The following is a 21056-nucleotide window of genomic DNA, read 5'->3' as shown; positions in this document are numbered from 1 at the left end:
ATATATAGAATGTATAAAGTCTATATCCTTTCAGTAATTTTGAGTACGAGAACAAACACATTCAATGATCCTAACCCTTACCAATTGTGCTAACATGGCCAAATTCAAATTGAACTTTCTATCAGGACAATCAGTAACAAATGTGGTATGGACTGAGCAATGCAACACCTGTTTCCAAGCCTGTAACATACTTTTTACTTTTCCTGTTTTCTACATCAGGAATTCCACGTGTCTTTTAACCTCTTAACATGACGTGAACTTTAAATCAGGCAATGTCCACTGAGACTGTGACAATCATGACCATCTAACGACAGTCCAGAGCACAAAGCACACGATCTGGCAGCCATCCAAGAAGCAACATAGACTCAACTGAAGGGAGTTGCCCAGAACAGACACCCATGGAGTGGTACTGTTAAAGCCCTATGCCCTTCTGGGAGTCAAAAGGAATAAGTCAAGTAAGTCAACATTGTGACCATCTAATGACAATTAGACAAGGTAGACATCCCTGTTTTAAAATGAATCATTAGAAAAAAGTAATAGATTATTAATACCTTAAAAATAGTGTTTTAATTAGCATCATTGACTTGAAATTAATAAAGTTACAAAATGTCTTTAAAATCTATTCAATCTAATCTATTCAATCTATTGTTTTCATGAGCAGGAGTTTTTCTACTTATAAATGGGATGTCCAGCTGAATGGCAAAAGCTGCATGGCTAGCCATCAAGAGTGTCAAGTTTTGAATTGTGTGCATGTTCTAAATGTTTCAATGAAGTTTTGAATTGTGTGCATGTTCTCAATGTTTCAATGAAGTTTTGAATTGTGTGCATGTTCTCAATGTTTCAATCAAGTTTTGAATTGTGTGCATGTTCTCAATGTTTCAAGGAAGTTTTGAATTGTGTGCATGTTCTCAATGTTTCAAGGAAGTTTGAAAAGATTCCACAGAACAGCACTAAAATGTAAGGAAAAAAATTGAAAAGACAGAAAGGATTGAGTCAAAGTAGATTTTGTTGAGTAGAGCCTAATGTTAAGGCTTGTGATACTATAAAAAGTCTCCTTCTCAACTGGGTGGGCATGATGCATTTGTTAAGATTGAAGGGTGTGCCATTGAATTGAAGCTGTGAGGGGATCTACATAATCAAAGGGGAGTCCCAGAATTCACCAGTTTCTTAAATGAACAGATGGCATCGTAAAGAAAAAAAAAGGCTTAATATAGGAGAAGGGAGTGTCTTAGTAATCCCTAGTTTGCTTGATGAATCAATTGTAAAGTGAAGGGGGAAAACAATGCAAAATACAAAATATACTTACATTCCTGTCTTTTAAAACAGATGCATGTGTTTTCCCTGGCAAGGTGAAGTTCCTCTTTTAATTTTGCTACTTCAAATAATAACTCAGCTACTTTTTTCTGATTGAAAATAAAACATGTATAGTTACAATAATTGCATGCAATATTTAAATGATATTGATCACAAGGTGGTGTAGCTGAGATATTCAGTTACAAGTGTTCAAAGGAAATACAATGACCATTCAAAGAATGATAAATTAGAATTTCTTAAACCTTGCAAGAATAACATATTAGTAAAAGGGTTAAGTAAACTTGACTCATAAAAACAGATTACAATCTAAACAAGTAAAATTAAACATAATCAATGCTGAGTCCTTAAATTGGTGAAGAATCATTGTATTAATTAAGAAAAAGGCAGGGTTTGTAAAAAAAAAAAAAGGCATAGGAATTTTTTTTTAATGTTACAGTTTCCTCAACAGTTACAACAGTTAGACAGTATCTTTGATACTTACATCTTTGCCAAAGATTGACCTCTCAAACTCTTCCATCTTGCGGCTATAGGCTAATTCAATTTTCTTAATAACTTGAAAATTTGGCACTTCAGGAGCTTTCTGCTCACAAACTATTGAACACAAAGAAATTAGAATAATTTTATTCCAGAAAAGTCAAAATTATACAATTATTCTAGCTTGATCATTTGAATTTGGTAAAGACCAATGACCTTACAAACTACAGAGCTAAATAAATAAACACAGAAGAAGCTTTTTTTATTTCATTAAGTTGTTTTATTTTGCAGTTTTCTTGTTTCAAAGTATTAAATAAAAAAAAAAGTCATGATACTAAAAAAGAATTGAAATAAATTAGCAAAGCTAATAGGTTAGAGCCATTAATGCATTTGTTTATGTTTTTTGTCATGTTCAGTTTTTTCATTGACAGAATTTGTCCATTTTGAGATGATCTCACATAGTTGTAGTGGGTCAAAGTTATCTATCTTGTTTAGTGACGCTCATTTAATAAGACTATACAACTATACAACTACAAGTGTCATAAGTTGTATTTTCTTTTGAACTTTTAAAGTGTTTAATTCATACAAGAAAAATAATGTGACTTCCCTTTCCTAGGTTTTTCAGATAGTTTTCCCCTCAAAAAAGCCTACTGCCTACAATGACAACTAGGTATGGATGGGCTACCTGGTCCTTTTGACTTTACTTATATAATTTACTTTTCATGAGCAAGCATAACAAATACCACATACATCTATTTATAAACCAAAGTAATAACCTTCTGACATTGTTAATGGCAAGGGACTATTATGAGAACCTGAGCTAGAAATTTCCTACTATCAGAATGCAATGTCAAACAACTAAGCAAATTTATTTCTGAAAGTTACAATCAAATATTTGTTAGTAATAGGGCAGTCTTACCTTCTGTGTGCTTCAACTTAGCTTGTAAAACTTTGTTGTCTTTTTCAAATTTCTAGAAATCAAAATGAAAGTTTTTTTTTTAACCAATTATAATTTTTTAAATAAGGTTTATTGTACATCCACTCCCCTCATTAAAGAATTTTTAAAATTTGCCCTTCCATCTAGACCAGGGGTGGGCAAATTATGGCCAGCAGGCCACATGCAGCCCGCCGGAGCATTTTATGCCGCCCGCTGACACCCAAAAACATTATATATGCCCACATAATGTGTAAAAATATAAAGATTTAAAAAATCTATTTAAATTATTGAAACTTCTGATTCTTATGACGAAGACGCTAAAAAAAAATTTCTTTATATGCCATTCTAATAAGTTTAAAGTAAAGGAGGATTTTTGTAATTGGTAATATGTCGAAACATTTAGTCAAAGACACAAACTCAGGCCATTTTTTATTCAGTACTATAAAGAACTAGTTGAAAGTGTTGGGTTGGCATGGAACAAGATGGCGAGTTTAACAACATGGTGTCCGAGCTTTGACTGAGAAAAACACGCACAAAGCTTTCCTAATAAAATAAAGAACAATATCCCAACCATAAACTCTTACCTCTACACTGGAAAGTTTGTGAAAAGCTGCATTGAATATTAGACATGTTATTGATCCAATTATCTCAGAGCTCAAAGTTATCAGAGCTAGGGATCTTGATCACAGGCAGTTCAGAGAACTACTTGGAAATTTGGAAACATATCATTCCCATGTTCGGTACTACAGTGTTATCCGCTAGCTTAGCATGTTCAAGGTAATGAGAAAAACTTGAGATCTCAAGGAAGAAATTGTTTTGTTCCTGTGACTTTTTAACTAATATATCTAAGGAAGAGTGAAAGACAGCCTTTATGTTTGCCATCAACACTATCCCAATTGGTTATTTGCACATGAAATGTATGTGCATGTTAAATCTTTTCAAACAAAGTCATCCCATTTCTCCAGGCAAGCAAGTAAAGACAGGTTTTGACATTTGCTGAAATGTGAAACTATTTCTAGCAAAGGGGTTGAAAAGTACAAGACTTATTCTTTGATTGTGGAATTTGAAAGCAAATTTTAAGAAGCCAAGAACTTAGAAACGGTATCCCGTCAAAATAGCGCGAACAAAATAGCGCGGACAAAATAGCGCGAACAAAATAGCGCAGAAAAAAATATATTTCAGTCATTTTGAAAGAAATACTTTAGATATCGTAAAATATGAATAGTGCCAATATTATTTTTTGTTTTAATGTTATATTTTTTTCGTCATTTTGCAGGAAACACTTTAGATATTGTAAAACATAAATAGGCAAAAATCATAATAAGGTCAACTGAATAATTTCAAAATATGGCACTAAGTTAAATTATAGGAAATGACACGTAGAAATTAAGTCACTGGCTTGTTTCCGTACATTAGCAATATAGCTTCAAGTCGTCTGTTAAGTTTCAGGTACTCTGTCTTCCTTGTAGCTTTACTTCGTTCTCCAGCATTGTAGCGCAGAATCTTGTTCTCAGTGTTCTCCTGTTCTCTGAGGAAGTGAGAGATTAACTTGTACACATTGGGGTGATGACCGTCAATAGACAGATGAAATGTATGGTGCCATCCCTCCACTGGATTGTTTGTTTGTGGTAGATTGTCACTCTGCGGTTTCGTCTCTGGCAACCAATATAGTTGTCCTCCCAATAGTCATACAAGATGGAATAGACAAATAACAAGTCTTGTTGCAGGGAACACTGTGCTTACTGCATTTTGACTTGCCTTCTCAAAATCTAACATCACACTCAGTGAAGCAAGAGTTGGTCTTAGCTCCAGCAGTTTCTTGAAGAGTTGAACATAGTCAGGACAATAAATTACTAATAATGCAGTACTTTTATACACATCATATATAAGTCCGCGCTATTTTGTCTTGCGCTATTTTGTTCGCGCAATTTTGTTCCCGCTGTTTTGACGGGTCACCCTTAGAAACAGTTTTCAATATCATCAGTTCACATTAGCTGATTCAACTCTAGAGGACACACCTCCAAGCAAATAATGACTTGAAAGAGAAGTTCAAGTAAGTTCTTCCACAGGAGTTTTATGGGTCTTTTCTAGTAACTGCATTTCCAAACTTAAAAAACATTGCTGTTTTCCATTATTAGGGTCCACATACATCTTTGAAAATATGATTAAAAATAAACAAGTGTAAGCAGTCAAGAGGATAACAACCAGTAAGCTAGTTCCACAGTTCAGGAACATTATGCACAAATGTAAACAGTTAAATACTTCATATTGACAACAACTATAATATTAATGTCTTCGATTCCGAAGATTAAGGATGATTACAGTGTTTCACATGACTTCACAAACCCAGTTGCAACCTGCATATTTTCCCGCATTTCGTTCAGACAAAGCCATTGTGGTGAAATGTTATGATGTTGGAGGCCACTATAAAGAGATTATTAGTAAAATTAATTTAATTTACAACTCTTGTTGTAGCTTTTCAATAGGGAGTGTAAAAAATTAAAGTAAATGTATATTACAGTACATATGTGAATTAAAAGATAGTATACATAGTTAGTTATCATTTTTTTCTAAGTTGTAAGTACACATACATACATTTGTACATGTGCGGAACCCCATCTCCAATTTTTTTTTAAATGCGGCCCTGGATGAAAAAATGTTGCCCACTCCTGATCTAGACAAACATTGTTCCTTAAGGTACCCTTTCTTTCAAGTTAACTATTCAAAGCTTTAGAGGAAAATATTTTGTATTTATTTTCATACTTATTTTTCTTGTTTTTTTCTGTGTTTAAAAACTACTGACATAGACTTTTTTTTTTAGGATCATTCACTCAAGAAATTCACCTGAAGAGTCATGTTCACTCTTTGCAGTTCTTCTTCTTTGGCTGTCAGCTGAGATTCTGAGGAATAAAAAATATTTTGTTTACTCCATTTGTAACTTAGTTTGCATAGTTTCTATTTTTTACACTTTGACTTCTGTATCAAACTTTATTCTACTGCAATGTTCTGAACTTAGGGCTAGTAAAGCTTTCATTGTGTGTATTTCCTCCTGGTCGGGATGGCTGCCTGGTCGTGAGGTTTGCGCGCTGGACTGTCGTTCGGATTTATCGATGGTCGAGGGCTCAAATCCTGCCCGCTCCCATCCCCCGTCGTCCTGCGGGAGGTTTGGACTAGGAAGTAAACTATCTTCAACTCTGAAGGAACATCCGAAACATGTAAAACATTTTACAAACATTTACCATCTTTTCTTTTAGTGACTGGTTCTAAAAATAAATCTGTCTGTATTTCCTATTCAAACATCTCTAGGCTTATCGCCAGGAGTTTCTCATCAAGCTCACGGACCTTACTTTCCAATAGTTTGTTCTCTATGTCGGTTTTACTATCCCTTTGTCATGACAGCGATTTCTCTTTAGAGAACAATTCATCCAGCTTATCTTGTAAAAGTTCTTCTTCACGTTTCGGCTGGTCATTATTCTGTTGAACACATTTCTCTTGCTTCACTAGGTCCATGCTTTTCCTATCTTGACTGATTTCAAGCTTATCCATCGCACATTTTCTTATCTCATCTAAACCATTTGCAGTGTTCATGTCTGTCTGGATGTCAATGTCTCTTTTTTCAGTTGTTCAAGATAAATTGCTTTCCTCCTCCTCTTCTCCTTCACTGATGCAGTCTACTGCTGGGGGCTTGGAGCAGCTGTGGTCCTTAAACTTAATAAAAAAAAATTAAGCATTATCAATAGATAAAGAAAACTCTTGTATTTGTTACCTAAAAAATTGAAAACAATGCAACATCTTTTCAGTTTGAGAGAGTGGTGTGAGACAATCATTCACTTGAAATCATCTTTCTTTACATCTTTATCAGGTGGACTTTAACCATTTTAACATTTAAATAGAAAAGTTTACAAAGTGGGATTCTTTTAATAGGTAACGTAAATGGTGTTTGAAGCTTAAATGTTAAACAAATAAAAAAGTGTTGTCAGTACAGTTCCCCTTAGTGAAATATAGGGTTATCTGTTTCTGTGGCCCACAGTTAACAAGAGTGTCACAAGGCCTGCATGATGACTAACAGCCTTTACTTTTCCCCACTTAATGTCAGGTACCAATTAAAAGGCGCCCAAAGATCCTGAAATGAAAAATTCCAGGCTTCACCAAGAGTTGAACCCGGGACCCCCGGCTTGGAGGGCCAGCATTTACCAGGCCTCCTAAAACAAATAAAACATGACATATAACATAAGCACAATAATTGCTGACAGAAAAAAGTGAACAAAATCTGGTGAAACAAAGATAGGCTCTGACATTACCCTGGGTAACAATACAGGTCTACAGACCAAAATAACTCTACTGGCTTGGAAGCTTTTTTTTCTGGGGGGACCTGTATGGCACAATCAGATGTTAGCTTAGTACCTGGTCAACGTTGGCAGTTCAGAACTCTATGATTTAAGAGCTAATGCTTCACCAAATGTTATTAACTTTATACTTAAGTACCCTAGTGCTGCTTTGATTTGTTACATGTCATTTTTTTATTTATCCATTTTAAAAGCTGCTGCGCAAACAAAGAACTCATTTTAAGTCTATTGTTATTCCATATGGGAGACAAACGTATGCCAAAGACAGTCTTTTTTGGTGAGCTAAAAGGTAACAAAGGCGCCCTACAAAAATGTTTCAAAGACCAGCTTAGGGGTCAACTTTCCTTAGCTGACATAGAACAGAGCACCTGATTACATGCGGCCTCAGAACAAGACAGCTGGAGGTCACTCACAAAGGCCGCAGGATACACATTTGAGACCAAAAGAAAATCCGCTGCTGAGGACAAACACAGACGGCGAAAAGAAAATCCAAATCGACCACCTGCAAACAATGGTTATGCTTGCCATGGATGTGGCAAAATATTTAGGTCACAACTGGGGCTGAGGAGCCACGGGAAATACTGCATTCCTTACTAATCTTTGGACTCGAAGACAAGCCTTATTATTATCGTACAATACATAAATATTGGTTTTATAAAAACTTTAAATGAAAAGTGCTAATTTATTTTAGCTATCACTAACAAACCTCTAAGTGATTCATAAAGTTCAACTTTTCCAGCAAGTTTTGATTTTCTTGTTGAAGTTTACTAATGACAGCATACAATTTCTGTCAATAAATAAAAATAGACAGTTTTTCAACGACCCCTAATTCAATTTAAAAAAAATGTATATACATGATATCTTATTTTCACTTTATGAGCACAGGTTTTTTTTCAAGTTCAACCAACCTTAAATGAATCCTCCTGTAAAAAGATTTTTTGATAATCTTTGAAAGAAAGATTCAAATCCTCTATTTTTGGAGATCTGAAGTAAAAAGGTAAAAATTTATTATGTAAAAACATATTTAACTTGCTAGCAGAGATTTAGACTTGTTAGAGTGCATGAGTTTGGCCTATTGTATAGTACACATATGGTCTTTTAATGAGCATATGTATGTTTCAGAGAAGCACAAAACAAAAGTTATATTTAATGTTAACATAAGTTTGTTTAATTTTTAGACAGATGGTTAGGTCTAGTTCGAGGCACAGGTTCAAATATTTCTTGCCATAATTATTTTCAACATCTGATGGAATTATTTTCTTGGCATGTTCATCATTCACTACCCTGTTATGATTACACTTCAATAACCTTTTTGTTATAAAAAAAATGTTATGATTGGTAAAGAATTAAGGAGAAATGTATGTCCTTTTTAATAAAATTAAATAATCATTTAAGGACCAAAAGTTATTTTAGTTTTAAATAACAAATTATCCTCGATCCATCTCTTCGTGATATCACTTCACCATTCTTGCCATTTACTTGTCTCTCTGGCTTAGCAAATTTTCCAGATTTTAATGACTTAGTACAGGTCATTGGTACTGTTCTGAAGGGCTGTTTGGTACTGTTCTGAAGGGCTGTTTGGTACTGTTCTGAAGGGCTGTTTCTTCTGCTTTTGCCATGCTTCATTGTAGTTCCTCCTGTCTGTTCTGTTGCTATGCTTGGCATTCCTAACTATTTCAGCATATTCTTTTTGTGCTTTTTCCTTTTGCTGTTCTTGTTTTACTGTTGTTCATGCCTGCTTTCTTCTCTCTTCTTTCTTTTATCATCTGAAGAGTTTCTGTTGAAATCCACTCCTTGTGTGTTTATGACTTGGACTCTAGTACTTCTTGGCATGTACACTTTCTGCCCCGTCTGTTTTCTACTGTCTCCTCTTCAAGCAGCTCTTTTAGGAGCTGGAACTTATTTGATAAAATGACCTTGAACTCTTACCATTTTCGCAGTCTTTCAGAACAATGGTGTAGTGTTGGCATTGGCTGGACACTCCAGTCCGGAGGATATTCCAGCTACCGTCGCCTCAGCGTGGCGCTTCCGTGGATACATCCGCCAGGGGATGCGGATAGGCTAAGAATGGTAGCGCACATAGCTCTCAGTGAGCTACCACTCATACGGTCGAGAGACTGTACACTGCACGTGGTAGGGATGTAACAAAGGCTCGCTAACCCGTCCAACCCCCCACTGATTCGTTCCCCAATGGGGGCCATACGTGCTGTGATGGACCCTCGCACGGGTTCGGTGGGACATTATAGGCATACGAAAGGCCCCCACGTGGCTCGGCCTCCAGCCTCGCATGAGAGGGGGATACTCGTGTGGGGCTCAAGGGGGTCGTGTCCAGCGACATACCGGACGAGAATACATGATCTTTCAGATAAGGCGGGATTTCGGACAGAGGGATTGGTGAAGAGCCGATGCCTCATCCTGGCCATGGATAAAAGCCTTTCCTTGGTCAAGAGGTCCATAATAGGGAACGGGACATTCTCGGACCTTCAGGACATCTGACTCAGGACACTCCAGTCCAACTCTTCTTCAGCTTCAGTCTCACTCTGGCGATCAGAAGATGATGATCTGAAGCAACAACTGCTCCTTGCCTGACACGTTCATCCTAAAGAGATTGACAGAACTTCTTCACAATACAGACATGGTCTGTTGCCTTGTTTATTCCTTTGTGTGGGAAGACAGTTACTCCTATCACCAAGTTGCTTGTGGCACACATATCTTCAAATCTTTCTCCATTTTTGTTCCACCTAGTCCATGCGTTCCCATGATCTCCTTATATCCTATGAGAGCATTGAAGTCACCCATTATGATGAGGATGTTCTTTTCAGGTCTGTCCTATATGATCGTAGTCTGCCTGTTGTAAAAATTATCCTTCTCCTCCTTTTTACTGGGGGTGTAGCATTGGACAATATCTAAGTTAATTCTCTTCTTCACTGTGTGGAAAGAGGTTATTATTTGTGGTCCATGCACATCCCAACCAATAAATGCTTTCTGAGCTCACTGAGAAAGCATCAGGGCTACTTCCTGAGTGTGTGTAGCCTCCCACTCATGCCCTAAGCATAAAAGTAGCTCACCCAAAATCAGTCATTTCTGCCTGGAACCAGTCCATCTTTACTCGCTGATTCCTACAATGGTGAGGTTGAACCTTTTCATTTCAGCCGCCACTTGCACTGTCTTCCCAGTCTCATACACGGTCCGGACGTTTCAAGGACCGATGGTGGTGGTGGTCCTGGTAGAGACGATGGTCTTTGGCCTGTCAGCTTCCTGGTGTCTCTGGACTTCCAGCTGGAGGTCCATCTTTTCCCAGGTCCATGACTTCTGTTGATTTGCTATTTTGTGTTTCTATAGTTAGTGGTTGTTTTAAAAGAGTAGGGTAGCTAGCCCAATGCCCAACCCTCTTCCTTTCTCAAATGGGCTTGGGACCGTCCTATGGCAGAGTTTTTAAAAAAGTAAAAATAGCACTTAATAAATATGAAATAGAAGAACAGTTTACCTGGTGCGGTAACAACATTCGGTCTTATCTCTGGCCCAGGTGAACTGTGCATAGTTTCGATTAGTTGTTTTAATCGACTAATTTCAATTTGAAGTTCTTGATTATTGCTGTGAATGTCTTTAATTACAACAGCCTGATGCATGGAATTGCATAATTCATTTATCAATTGAATACATTCTACTCACTTAACAGTAAAAAAACAATGTATCTGATTAAAGTCATACCTTATTTTTCTTTTGTTTGGCACTTTTGGCAAACTTTCAAGTGTATAATGTTTCTAGACAACACCTGCACAATTAAATATAGATGTAAGTGTGTGTATATGAGATTAGGAAAAAGAAAGTAAACAAAACTATTGAGCAATATTAGAGTCATTAGTACTTCTACTTGAACTACCTGGAGTCTGGATGAACACAAGCTATCATTCTTGTCTTTGTTTTTCCACCAATTGAATCCTATACGAAAAGTTTATTCTGAGTTAGTGACATGAAAATATAAGTCTAACATCATTAACAGCCTCTTAGTTTTGAAATCCAGAAGGTGTTGTTTCTTTTTTTTTATAAGACACTTATAACAATGTAAACATATATTCATCAAACAAACTAAATTCATTGAGCCAGCACTAACCCTCAACAAAAATGTTAATTTGGAGTTTCTGTAAGGGATGTGACGTTTTTTTCCATAGCTCAGAGACATGATGACATTCCATAAGACAGAGAGGGACTTATTGATGCTTCCAGCCTCCTGTGTTTTAAGATAAAATAAAATAATAAAATATTTGAGTAAATTTTTTTCTCAGTACACTTCTTGACCAATTCAACCTCTTTTTAAATATTTAAGTTTTGAAGCATCTAATTAAAATAACAAGAAATGTATTATTAAAAATTAAAAAATATTAGTACCTGATTTAAAAAAATGTGTATCCCTAAAGGAATTTGAAAGATTACAGCTTACATCCAAACTCATTTTGGTTTGATTGCATTGTTTAGAAAGGCAGTTATCTACCCAAATGGATCTTGTACTACTTTAACACTTTTACGACTAGAACTAATTAATTATCTAGTAAATTTATTATTTTCATAGGCTAGTAGCAAGTCAAAATGTACATTTAATATATAAAATTTATTTTATGCTCAATTATTACTTGCATGATTTTTATTATCAAAGTTAAGAAACTATACTTTTTTTTTTCTTTTATCTCTATTGAAACATTTAAACTTAGCTTACCAAACATTTCCTTTGTAAAATTTCACAGAATATAAGTAACTTTAGCAAAAACATAAAATTCAGCTAGAATCCATTTTGACATTAGTTTTCTATCATAGACTATTTCATGAGCAATTATCAGAAATTAATATTATAACTTTCTTCTACTCCAAAAGAAAATGAAGAACTACTTTGAGTCGAGTGCTGTCAGTGTTGGTAGCTTTCTGTCTCTCTGATCCTGCCAGATCAATTAGATTTATCTGTGATATATTGCTTTTTAAGAAACCACCTACTTCCTCTTAGTAGATCAACACAGACAAAAATAAATGTCTATTTGTACATTAAGTGTACATGTTTTAATTAACATTAACATTTAATTGAAATAAAAACTATACCTTTGACTCTATTTTAACTGTAAAAACAGCATGAGAGCGCGAACCCTCTCTGTTCATGGAAGTAGGAGCTACTCTACGATTCAACCAGCCCTTGATTATTAACTGAAGACAACAAAGTATGTTCCATTCCTTTAAAACTCAATTCAGGCATATTATTATCAAGAAAAATCTTACAAAAAACAAAAATGTGTAAAACTAGAATTAACTCAATGATGGCTTTAATACCTGATAAGCATCTCTTGGGTTGCAGATAACTTGCTCAATGAGTCCATCTACAAAGACACCTTTGTTCATATTCTCACATAAGCGAATACCTTGTGAAGCTGTATCCAAAAGATCAAAGATTTGCTCTTGATTTACTCTTGATAGATTTCTAAAAAGGAGCAGTGACACAAAAACTGTTTTTTACTGCCATGCTGTGAAGAGAATTAAAAAAATGTTATGATTCGTGTTTTAAACAAAAGTGGGGCAGAAAAAAAAAAGGAAACATTTAAATCTAATGGTTTCATTACACCAGTTAAACCTTATAAAAACAATTGTATACAATAAAAGAAAGTTACATCTTGTTGGTGAGCTATTACACTAGAGAGATACTCCAAACTTCTGGGAATCACACCACGAAGCTGAGAGCTTTCCAAGTTCTCAGAGGGACCTTTAATAAAATAAAAAAAGATTTAAAATAAATTTCTCTGTTAAATGTTTTTCTTAAACATCGGCAATAATGCAATTTTTACTAGATCAATATATTCAAATATAGATATTTATAACTACAATTAAAATATAACTAATATTTTGTCCTTTGAAAAAAAGCTTTCCCTTTTGTATGCATGTCATGTCTCCCTACTTGAGAAATGCTGGCCAAAGAACTCATAAAATCTAATTCCCCCTTTAAGAACTTGTGGTCTATAGGGCAGATGATGTAAAGGTCATCTGATTCTATGGCCTATAGTTACTTAGGGTGTCATGTGGCCAGCACAATGACCAATCACATGTACTTTTCCCAACTAATGTTGGGTACCCATTAGAGCTGGGTGGACGCCTGAAGATCCCAAAATTAAAAATCCCAGTCTTCACCAGGATTTGAACACTTGTTTGGAAGCCAAGCACTTTACTGCTCAGCCACCGTGCCTCCTTCAGAAAATCTATTTAATTTAAGGTAATTTTTTAAATTAATTTTCGTTGTAACAAAAAAATAATACAATATCACAAATGCCAAGATTTATTTTTTTTAATGATGAAAGAACACTTACCAAACATAGTAAAACTTTTTCCTGAGCCAGTCTGACCACTAAAAAAGTGCAAAATAAATAAAATGTTAACAATAGAGAGAGTGAAATGTAAGTGTACAGTGTACAAACCTCTACCACTGCCCCTGACAGAGTCTTTGTATAAAAAAACAAACTGTTATGTTAAAAACAAATCTGAAACAAAGGTGAGCTATAAAATTATTGAAGCTTAAGAGGAAAGAGCTAAGACTTGACAAACACGACTAGACAATGATGTATTTATCACTCCATCTTCTAAATACCTTCAACAAATTAGATTTCATGACTTACTAAGCTAATATGGATCCATTGTAGCCATTTAAACAATCTTCAATAATCTTTTTACCAACTAGTGAAAACACAGCTTCCTGGAAATGAAAAAGAAATGTTTTAATAATATCTTGAATTTTATCTTCAAATCTAAAAGATAAAATTAATAAGCAATAACCTAACCAATTGGATACAGGTACCCTAGAATCAATAGAAAGCTATCCAAAAATAGCTATCCACATATACACTTCATTCTTCAAAGCCATTATAAATGATGGTCTTAAGTGTCCTCCAAGTCTTTCCCGAAAATAAACACTTAAGGATAAATGCAAAATGTGGAAAGCATTGGTCAAATATTGAAGCCGAAATGGATGCAATCTATATTTCTTTACAGACAGTAAGAAACAAAGTCTATAACAACTATCACTATCAGAGATTATTGTCTTAACAGACTCATCTAGCCCAAGAAATCTTGATAACCTATACAGTACAGTAGTTACCCTGAGGTTGTCAGTTGTAGTCAAACTGAATTTCCATTAGATTGGATCAATAAACATTATCTTATCTTATATAATGTTGAATTTTAACATCACTGTGACATTACAATAGATCCTTGTTAACATAGGCATCATGGGAAATGAATAGGCAAATTATCCATGGAAAAACCCAACAGACCATTTAATTGCCACACTCAAAACTCAATGTTAGCAAGCAATTGCATGACCATGCAAAAACAAGCTTTATCTAAACAGTATCAATTTCCTCCCCTTAAAACAGCTATCTACTTTCTTTCAACTTAGAACAGGACACAAAGCTTGACATTTTCACCATAACAGAATAAACCAGACCCACCAACCCCTCCGCAAACATTGGGCCCAGCCTCTTGAAACTGTCAATCATATCTTCTTTGAATGCTCCAATCTAATTCACCTTAGGCAGACAATATTACAACAACCTATCAAAACCAACACTCAGTATGGCAGTGTGGAACAGCTAAAAAAAACATTCAAATTTTTCCTTGGCACAGATCGCAAAGGAGCTTACAGCCCAGCAACAAAAAGCTGGCTAGAAAAAGAAGGAAATCTTCAATTCTTCAAAACTAAACCTATTCTATTTGTCTAGTGTAAATCATATCTCTTGTGTATATATAAATATACACATTTTCATCTCAAATCATACATGATTTTTTCCTGCTTGCAACACTGAATTATATAGATAGACATACTAAGACAGCGGCAGAAATTTTGATAGAATTTCTTGCAAATAAAAATTTAATAGAGTGAACATTTGTTTTTAATTGTATAAACTAGGTTGCTCTACTACTGTCTGTACCAAGCATTCACACAATTTAAATTTTTCACATTAAAAAGGAATATTAAAGGAAAAGTAGTTTGTAACATCAAAAAATTGGATAAAACATTCTAATTCATTTCTTTTGGGTTTTTTTAAAGGTTAAAGGTTAGGAATAAAATTTCATTCTTTACTGTGACCAACCTGTGTGGTGTCAGCATCTGCTACATTGTCATATCTGAAAACTTTGGGCTCTGGCTTTGTGTGAAGAATAATGGCATTGTCTGCAGTGTTAACATCCAGAACTCGTGGTGCAAAGTCTTTTTCACTTGGATCAGGAGGGCGAACTCTTAGCAATATTTGAATTGAATTTCTTTGTAAAGATGTAGACAAAGAAAGCAGGTTTACAAATACTGAAACTTAATATATAACATATTAAAAGGCACATTCCTCGTCCCATATGCTAGGACAAATTTGTACAAATACTCCTTCTTCCCTAGTGCTATTAGAGCATGGAATGGGTTGCCTGAGATAGCCAGGAAAACCAGTGACTTGGCAGAATTTAATCATTGGTTAATATGCATGACTAAACGCAATCAACGTAATCATCTTCTTTTTTGAAGTAACGTCTGTATTATATAAGATAAGATAAGATATTAAGCTAAAAAAGGCAAGTGACTTAGTTACAAAGCACTTAGCTTCTAAACAGAGGGATCTTAGGTTCCAATCTGATTGATTTTGAATTTCAGGAATTTAAGGATGCACCTGAGTTCACTCAACTCTAATGGTTACCTGAAATTTTTTTGGGTAAAGTAAAGGCAGTGGGCCATTGTGCTAGCAGCATGACACCCTAATCAGCCACACAAACAAATGACATGTACATCATCTGTTCCATGTATTGCAAGGTCTGAAACTAGGTACTATTGAAATGCTTAAAAAAAAACAAAAAAAAAAAAAACATGACTCTTCAACACTAAATGACTAGCACTGCAACCATGCATGTGTTGAGTTGCTCAGCAGCTTTACTATTGATCTTAATGTTAAAATTGTAAAAACAAAAATGGTTTGAAAAAAAAAAAAGCTTAAACGAAGTGTAATTGTATCAATTAGTTTGGATCAGTCATGTAATCAAATTTCTAATAGATTATAATAAATTATAATAAGAAATTATAGTAATATTGAACAACAACAATAAATCTGTACGATTAATAATATTTTTACCAATTTTTTTTTTAGAATTATTTCATGCTTTTAGCTTTCTCAGTATGACACTTATCTGGACCAGGGTGGATGTTACTGTAATTGATTTTTAAAGGCATTTAAAAAAAAAAGGGAATGACCTGAATTCAAACTAGTATCCAGGCTCATGCCTCCTTGGGCTGAGGTGCTAACCAGTCTGCTAGTGAGGTACTTGTGACTGGAAGATTGTATGTTTGTTTCCATTTAGAGGGGCAACCTAAAAAGGAGACATTCAATTTATACCACCACTTCAGTCAAGTATCGAAACAATTTCTTTCCCTCATTTAAAGATATGAAACAAAATAATAAATTACCAATAGTTATTTTACTAAATTTGTTAAATTATTTTATTGATTGTTGTATTATCAGGTAAAAGAAATAATTGTGAAAAATTTCAGCTTAATCCGAGATCGGGTGTCAGACATAACATACAGGCAGATAGAGAGTTGATATTTAAGCTTTGTAAAAAGGTTCAACACCTAATGTATCTGGCATAAGCATCCCTTATGTTACAAGAAATTAAAAAGTAAAATACGTAAATAAAGGTAAACAAAGATTATCAATTATGCTTAATGTTTTGTTATAAATTACAGGGTGATTTTTTAAAATACCGGTACATTAAAAATAATTTACAATTATGAAAAACAGTATGAAATATTGTGCTTTAAAGAAAATAATTAAATAAAATAAAAATGCTTAACCTGATTGATGGATCCATATATATTGCAGCTGTAAATTAAAAAATATATATTGTTAATGTGTTGTTCTATCCAAAAACAAAAAAATGTGTTCTATAAACATTGAAGTATAATTAAATACATAAATATTTAAAACAAAGCATAATCATTTTTATGTAACAGTACATCAGAGCTATTAGTATTCAGAGAAAAAAAGAAAAACAAAGATTATATTAAGCATCTATAGCTGTATCAATAAGTTTGGATCAGTCATGTAATTAAATTTTCAAATAGATCTACACCAGCATTTCCTAAACTTTTAACATATGCATACCTAGCCCCCCCTAACCGAGATGACAGATCATCTGTTCCTGGTTGTTAATTTTAATCTGAGACACTGTGCCACATCTGTTCCTATTTTTTCAATAGAACGCTGAAAAAGTAACGTCATATAAATTTTGAAAAGGCAAGATATATTTCAGAACTTTTTCTTTTAAAACCGGATACACATTTGTAGCCTTTGAAAAAGTCAATTAGGAAATCAGAGTGCTTGTAATGCTCTCCATTATTCATTTGACTGTTAGAAAGTATTTCTCTTAAGGCCAGATATGGATCAAAATCTCTTCAACCCAAGTCTTGTCTCAAGGTTCCACAAAGGCAGCAACCATTTTTAGATTGGGTTGTGCCACATACATAGTGCCCAGACTCCGGTCATGAGCCCACTTACTACAAGGGGGCAAAGGCCATGCTAACCACAGGTTATTTCTTCATATATCTATTTGTAACTACAAAAGCTGTGTAAGTACCTCTATTCTGTGTCCTTAATTTGAAAAACGAAGTGTCGGACTTGCTGGGTTGTCAGGTCTCTCTTTCTGTTGGTGATATGAAATGATTATTTTATTATTGTAGACAAACAATATTAATTTTAATAAGACTCTAATCTCATACACTAACTGTAACTAAATCTCCATAGTGACCTTAGACTACCTCTACTAAATCTCTAGGATCTAGGATATTCTATATTATAACAATATTAATTATAAAATGGTACTATAAATGTAGACCACTTCACATATCTAGGTAGTATTGTGTCAAATAACACCTCACTTTCAAGGGAAGTTGATAACCGTCTGGCCAGGGCCAGTCGCGCTTTTGGATGCCTTCAGGCAAGAGTTTGGCGGAACAAATTGCTCCGCCTGCCTACAAATATCAATGTCTACCAAGCGGTGGTTCTCTCAACCCTTCTGTATGACTCTGAGACATGGACACTATACAGAAAACAAGACTTCTTGAGCGCTTTCACCAAAGATGCTTGTGCTCCATCATGGACATACGGTGTTAAGACTGCACTACAAACAGTGATGTCCTTGCAAACGCCAGTATAGACAGTATAGAGGGGCTTCTTATGGTCTGACAGTTACGCTGGGCAGGGCACGTATCCCGTATGGGAGACAAACATATGACAAAGGCAGTCTTTTTTAATGAAGTAAAAGGTGGTCAACGTAACAGAGGTGCTCCATGGAAACGCTTCAAACACCAGCTTAAGTGTCAACTTTTCTTAGCTGACATAGAAGAGAGAGCACCTGGTTGCAGGCGGCCTCAGAACGAGACAGCTAGAGGTCACTCACGAAGGCCACGGGATACACATTTGAGACAAAAATAAAATCCGCTGCCAAGGACAAATGCAGATGGCAAAAAAAAAATCTAAATCAACCACCTGCAGACAATGGTTATGCTTGCCCTGGATGTGGCAAAATATGTAGGTCACAGCTGGGGTTGCACAGTCATGGGAAATACAAGCATTCCTCTCTAATCTTGGGACTCAAAGACAAGCCTTATAATGTATAATAAACTACTACTTTTTAACTAGATCTAGATCAAGTCAATCTATCTAGTTAGTTCTAGTAGTAGATATACTTAGACCTATAGGATACCATCACTATATATATAGGGGCTATATTAGTATATTATACTTAATATAGTCTAGGCAACTAGGCCTATGTCCTATGTGAATATTATTATCATATTTGTTGGTAATACTTTACATCAGCGCTCAGAATAAAATGTATTCAAAATTTAATTTATATCACAATAGTGCTTTTTAAAAAAATTCATTTTGTTATAAAAAGTTACTTTTATTTTTTACTTTACATCAATAAAGTGCCTTAGCGACTTGTAATTGTGGTCTGTGCGCTGCTATATGTTCAAGACTCAAAAGTGGCCGAGTTTTATTTTTGAAGTGTTAGGGGAACGAAACAATTACTTAAGTTTATATTTTTACCACAGACATAAAGGCATAGGCCTATATGTCTGTGTTTTTTTTTTTTTTTACCTGTAAAGTTTCTAAGGACAATATCAAAGTAACAGAACAATATTTGTTATGGGAGATTGCATACAATCAATTTAGGCCTATTTCGAAAATAAAATTTGTAAGAAAGAAAATGCTTGATGACTGCTTGGTGGTTTGGCTTCCTAACCGATGAGTCTCGGGTTCGAATCTCGGTGAAGAGTGGGTTAGGAATTCCTGGATTTTTAGGGTGCTCCTGAGTCCATCCAGCTCTAATGGTACCTGACATAAGTTAGCGAACTTAAAAGCGGTTGGTCGTTGTGCTAGCCACATGACATTCTAGTTAAGCGTCGTCAACTGCCTTATGGATTGCAAGGTCTAAAATAGGTGCTCTACTCTATATCTCTGTCTGTCTGTTAGGGGTGGACTGGGTATCAAAATCGGCCCAGGCATTTCAATACCATCCGGCCCATAAAATTGTATATTATATGATGGACATGCAGATCTAGGTCTACCTGACGTCATAATCATTATGTTAAATTTGATAAATAATGTATCGAAAGCTGTACACATGCTTACAGTGAACACTGTGTCCTGCTTATAAGGAATAAAGTCTTTATATTGCTTTTTAATCGCAAAGTGTATAGGCCCTAAACTAAAAGGATGAAGCTCTATGGATTTAGGCTATTAGTATTACATTATTTCGGAAAATATGTTAGATTGAATTAATAGGCCTTAGTAGAGTATATTTATTTTATTTAAAAAAAACAAAACAACTACTTCGCTCAGGGGCCACTTCCCCTGAAAAAAAAGAATATTATAAAACATTTAACAATTTAATAGTGGCATCCATGCGGCCCTTATCTTATAAAATACAGACGTGATTTAAAAAAAAAGAAGATGCTTACTCTAGTCCTACCGGCTACCGGCCCATTTGGATACCGGCCCACCGGGCATTTGCACGAATGTCCATATAGCCAGTCCGCCCCTGTTGTCTATCTATCTATCTATCAACACGTAACCTGACATTAGTTAGGGAAAGTAAAAGTGGTTGGTCGTTGTGCTGGCCACATGACACTTTCGTTAACAGTAGGCCATAGCAACAGATGATCTTTACACTATCTGCCTTATAGATTGCAAGGTCAAAAAGGGGTGCTTACTTTATTTATGGCTGTCTGGTGACGTGGTTAGAGCGCTGGGCTACTGTCTCGTTGGTACCGGGTTCAAACCCCGCCCGTTGCTTTACACAAGTTATTCATGCAAAGGTTTCTAGGATGTATTCATCTTCTATTATGATGAAACATATGAAAGGAAATTAAAACAAGTTAATACTCAAAGCCGACCATTGACTAAGAAAACTATTTTTAGAAAGATAAACTGCTCTAAATGACCTGAACTACTCTCCAGGAGTTCAATAGAACTCGTTAAGCCAGTGCTATGTGTACAACATTTCTATCCCATGGTCTCACTTGACTTGGTAGACAGGCCTGAGGGCATGCATGTTGATTTCCACGACGTCTTTTTCATGATCTTTCTTTCTTTCTTTCTATCTATCTATCTATCTATCTATCTATCTATCTATCTATCTATCTATCTATCTGTCTGTCTATCTATCCGTACTTCCGTCTGTTTGTAGGCCAGTATATTTCTATAAGCTCTCTCTCTCTCTCTCAGCAAGAGCTTTACATGGGATATCAAATGTGGACATTTGGTTGTCAGGTTTTGTGTTATGCGCTCTGTTGTCTCACTCGTGCATAGTTTGAACCTCGCCCGCCACCCCACCAACGCCGTAGGATGTAATAAACTTCATATTGAAAAGAACATCCGAAACTTGTAAAACATACACCTCTATACATTATATGTGTTTTG

The 21056-nt window shown here is 35.1% G+C and overlaps 1 protein-coding gene across 1 annotated transcript; it reads right to left on the bottom strand.

Moving 5' to 3' along the window:
- Window positions 1-1795: 1795 nt before the first annotated feature.
- LOC129928822 (kinesin-like protein KIF15) lies at window positions 1796-20292 on the bottom strand. Its single transcript, XM_056045070.1, is given in 19 exon segments — window positions 1796-1905; window positions 2708-2759; window positions 5570-5625; window positions 7778-7858; window positions 7980-8055; window positions 10559-10691; window positions 10783-10846; window positions 10955-11013; window positions 11186-11302; window positions 12160-12261; window positions 12385-12522; window positions 12525-12575; window positions 12720-12811; window positions 13410-13447; window positions 13716-13792; window positions 15189-15357; window positions 16925-16952; window positions 17707-17772; window positions 20096-20292. Coding segments are annotated over 11 exon segments (888 nt in total). The 5' UTR covers window positions 16942-16952; window positions 17707-17772; window positions 20096-20292; the 3' UTR covers window positions 1796-1905; window positions 2708-2759; window positions 5570-5625; window positions 7778-7858; window positions 7980-8055; window positions 10559-10691; window positions 10783-10818.
- Between the last annotated feature and the right edge of the window lie 764 nt (window positions 20293-21056).

The sequence above is a fragment of the Biomphalaria glabrata genome, chromosome 10, assembly GCF_947242115.1.
Source record: "Biomphalaria glabrata chromosome 10, xgBioGlab47.1, whole genome shotgun sequence".
Classification (NCBI taxonomy): domain Eukaryota; kingdom Metazoa; phylum Mollusca; class Gastropoda; family Planorbidae; genus Biomphalaria; species Biomphalaria glabrata.
Note: the sequence above shows the minus strand (reverse complement) of the source record. Positions and strands in the feature narration are given on the sequence as shown.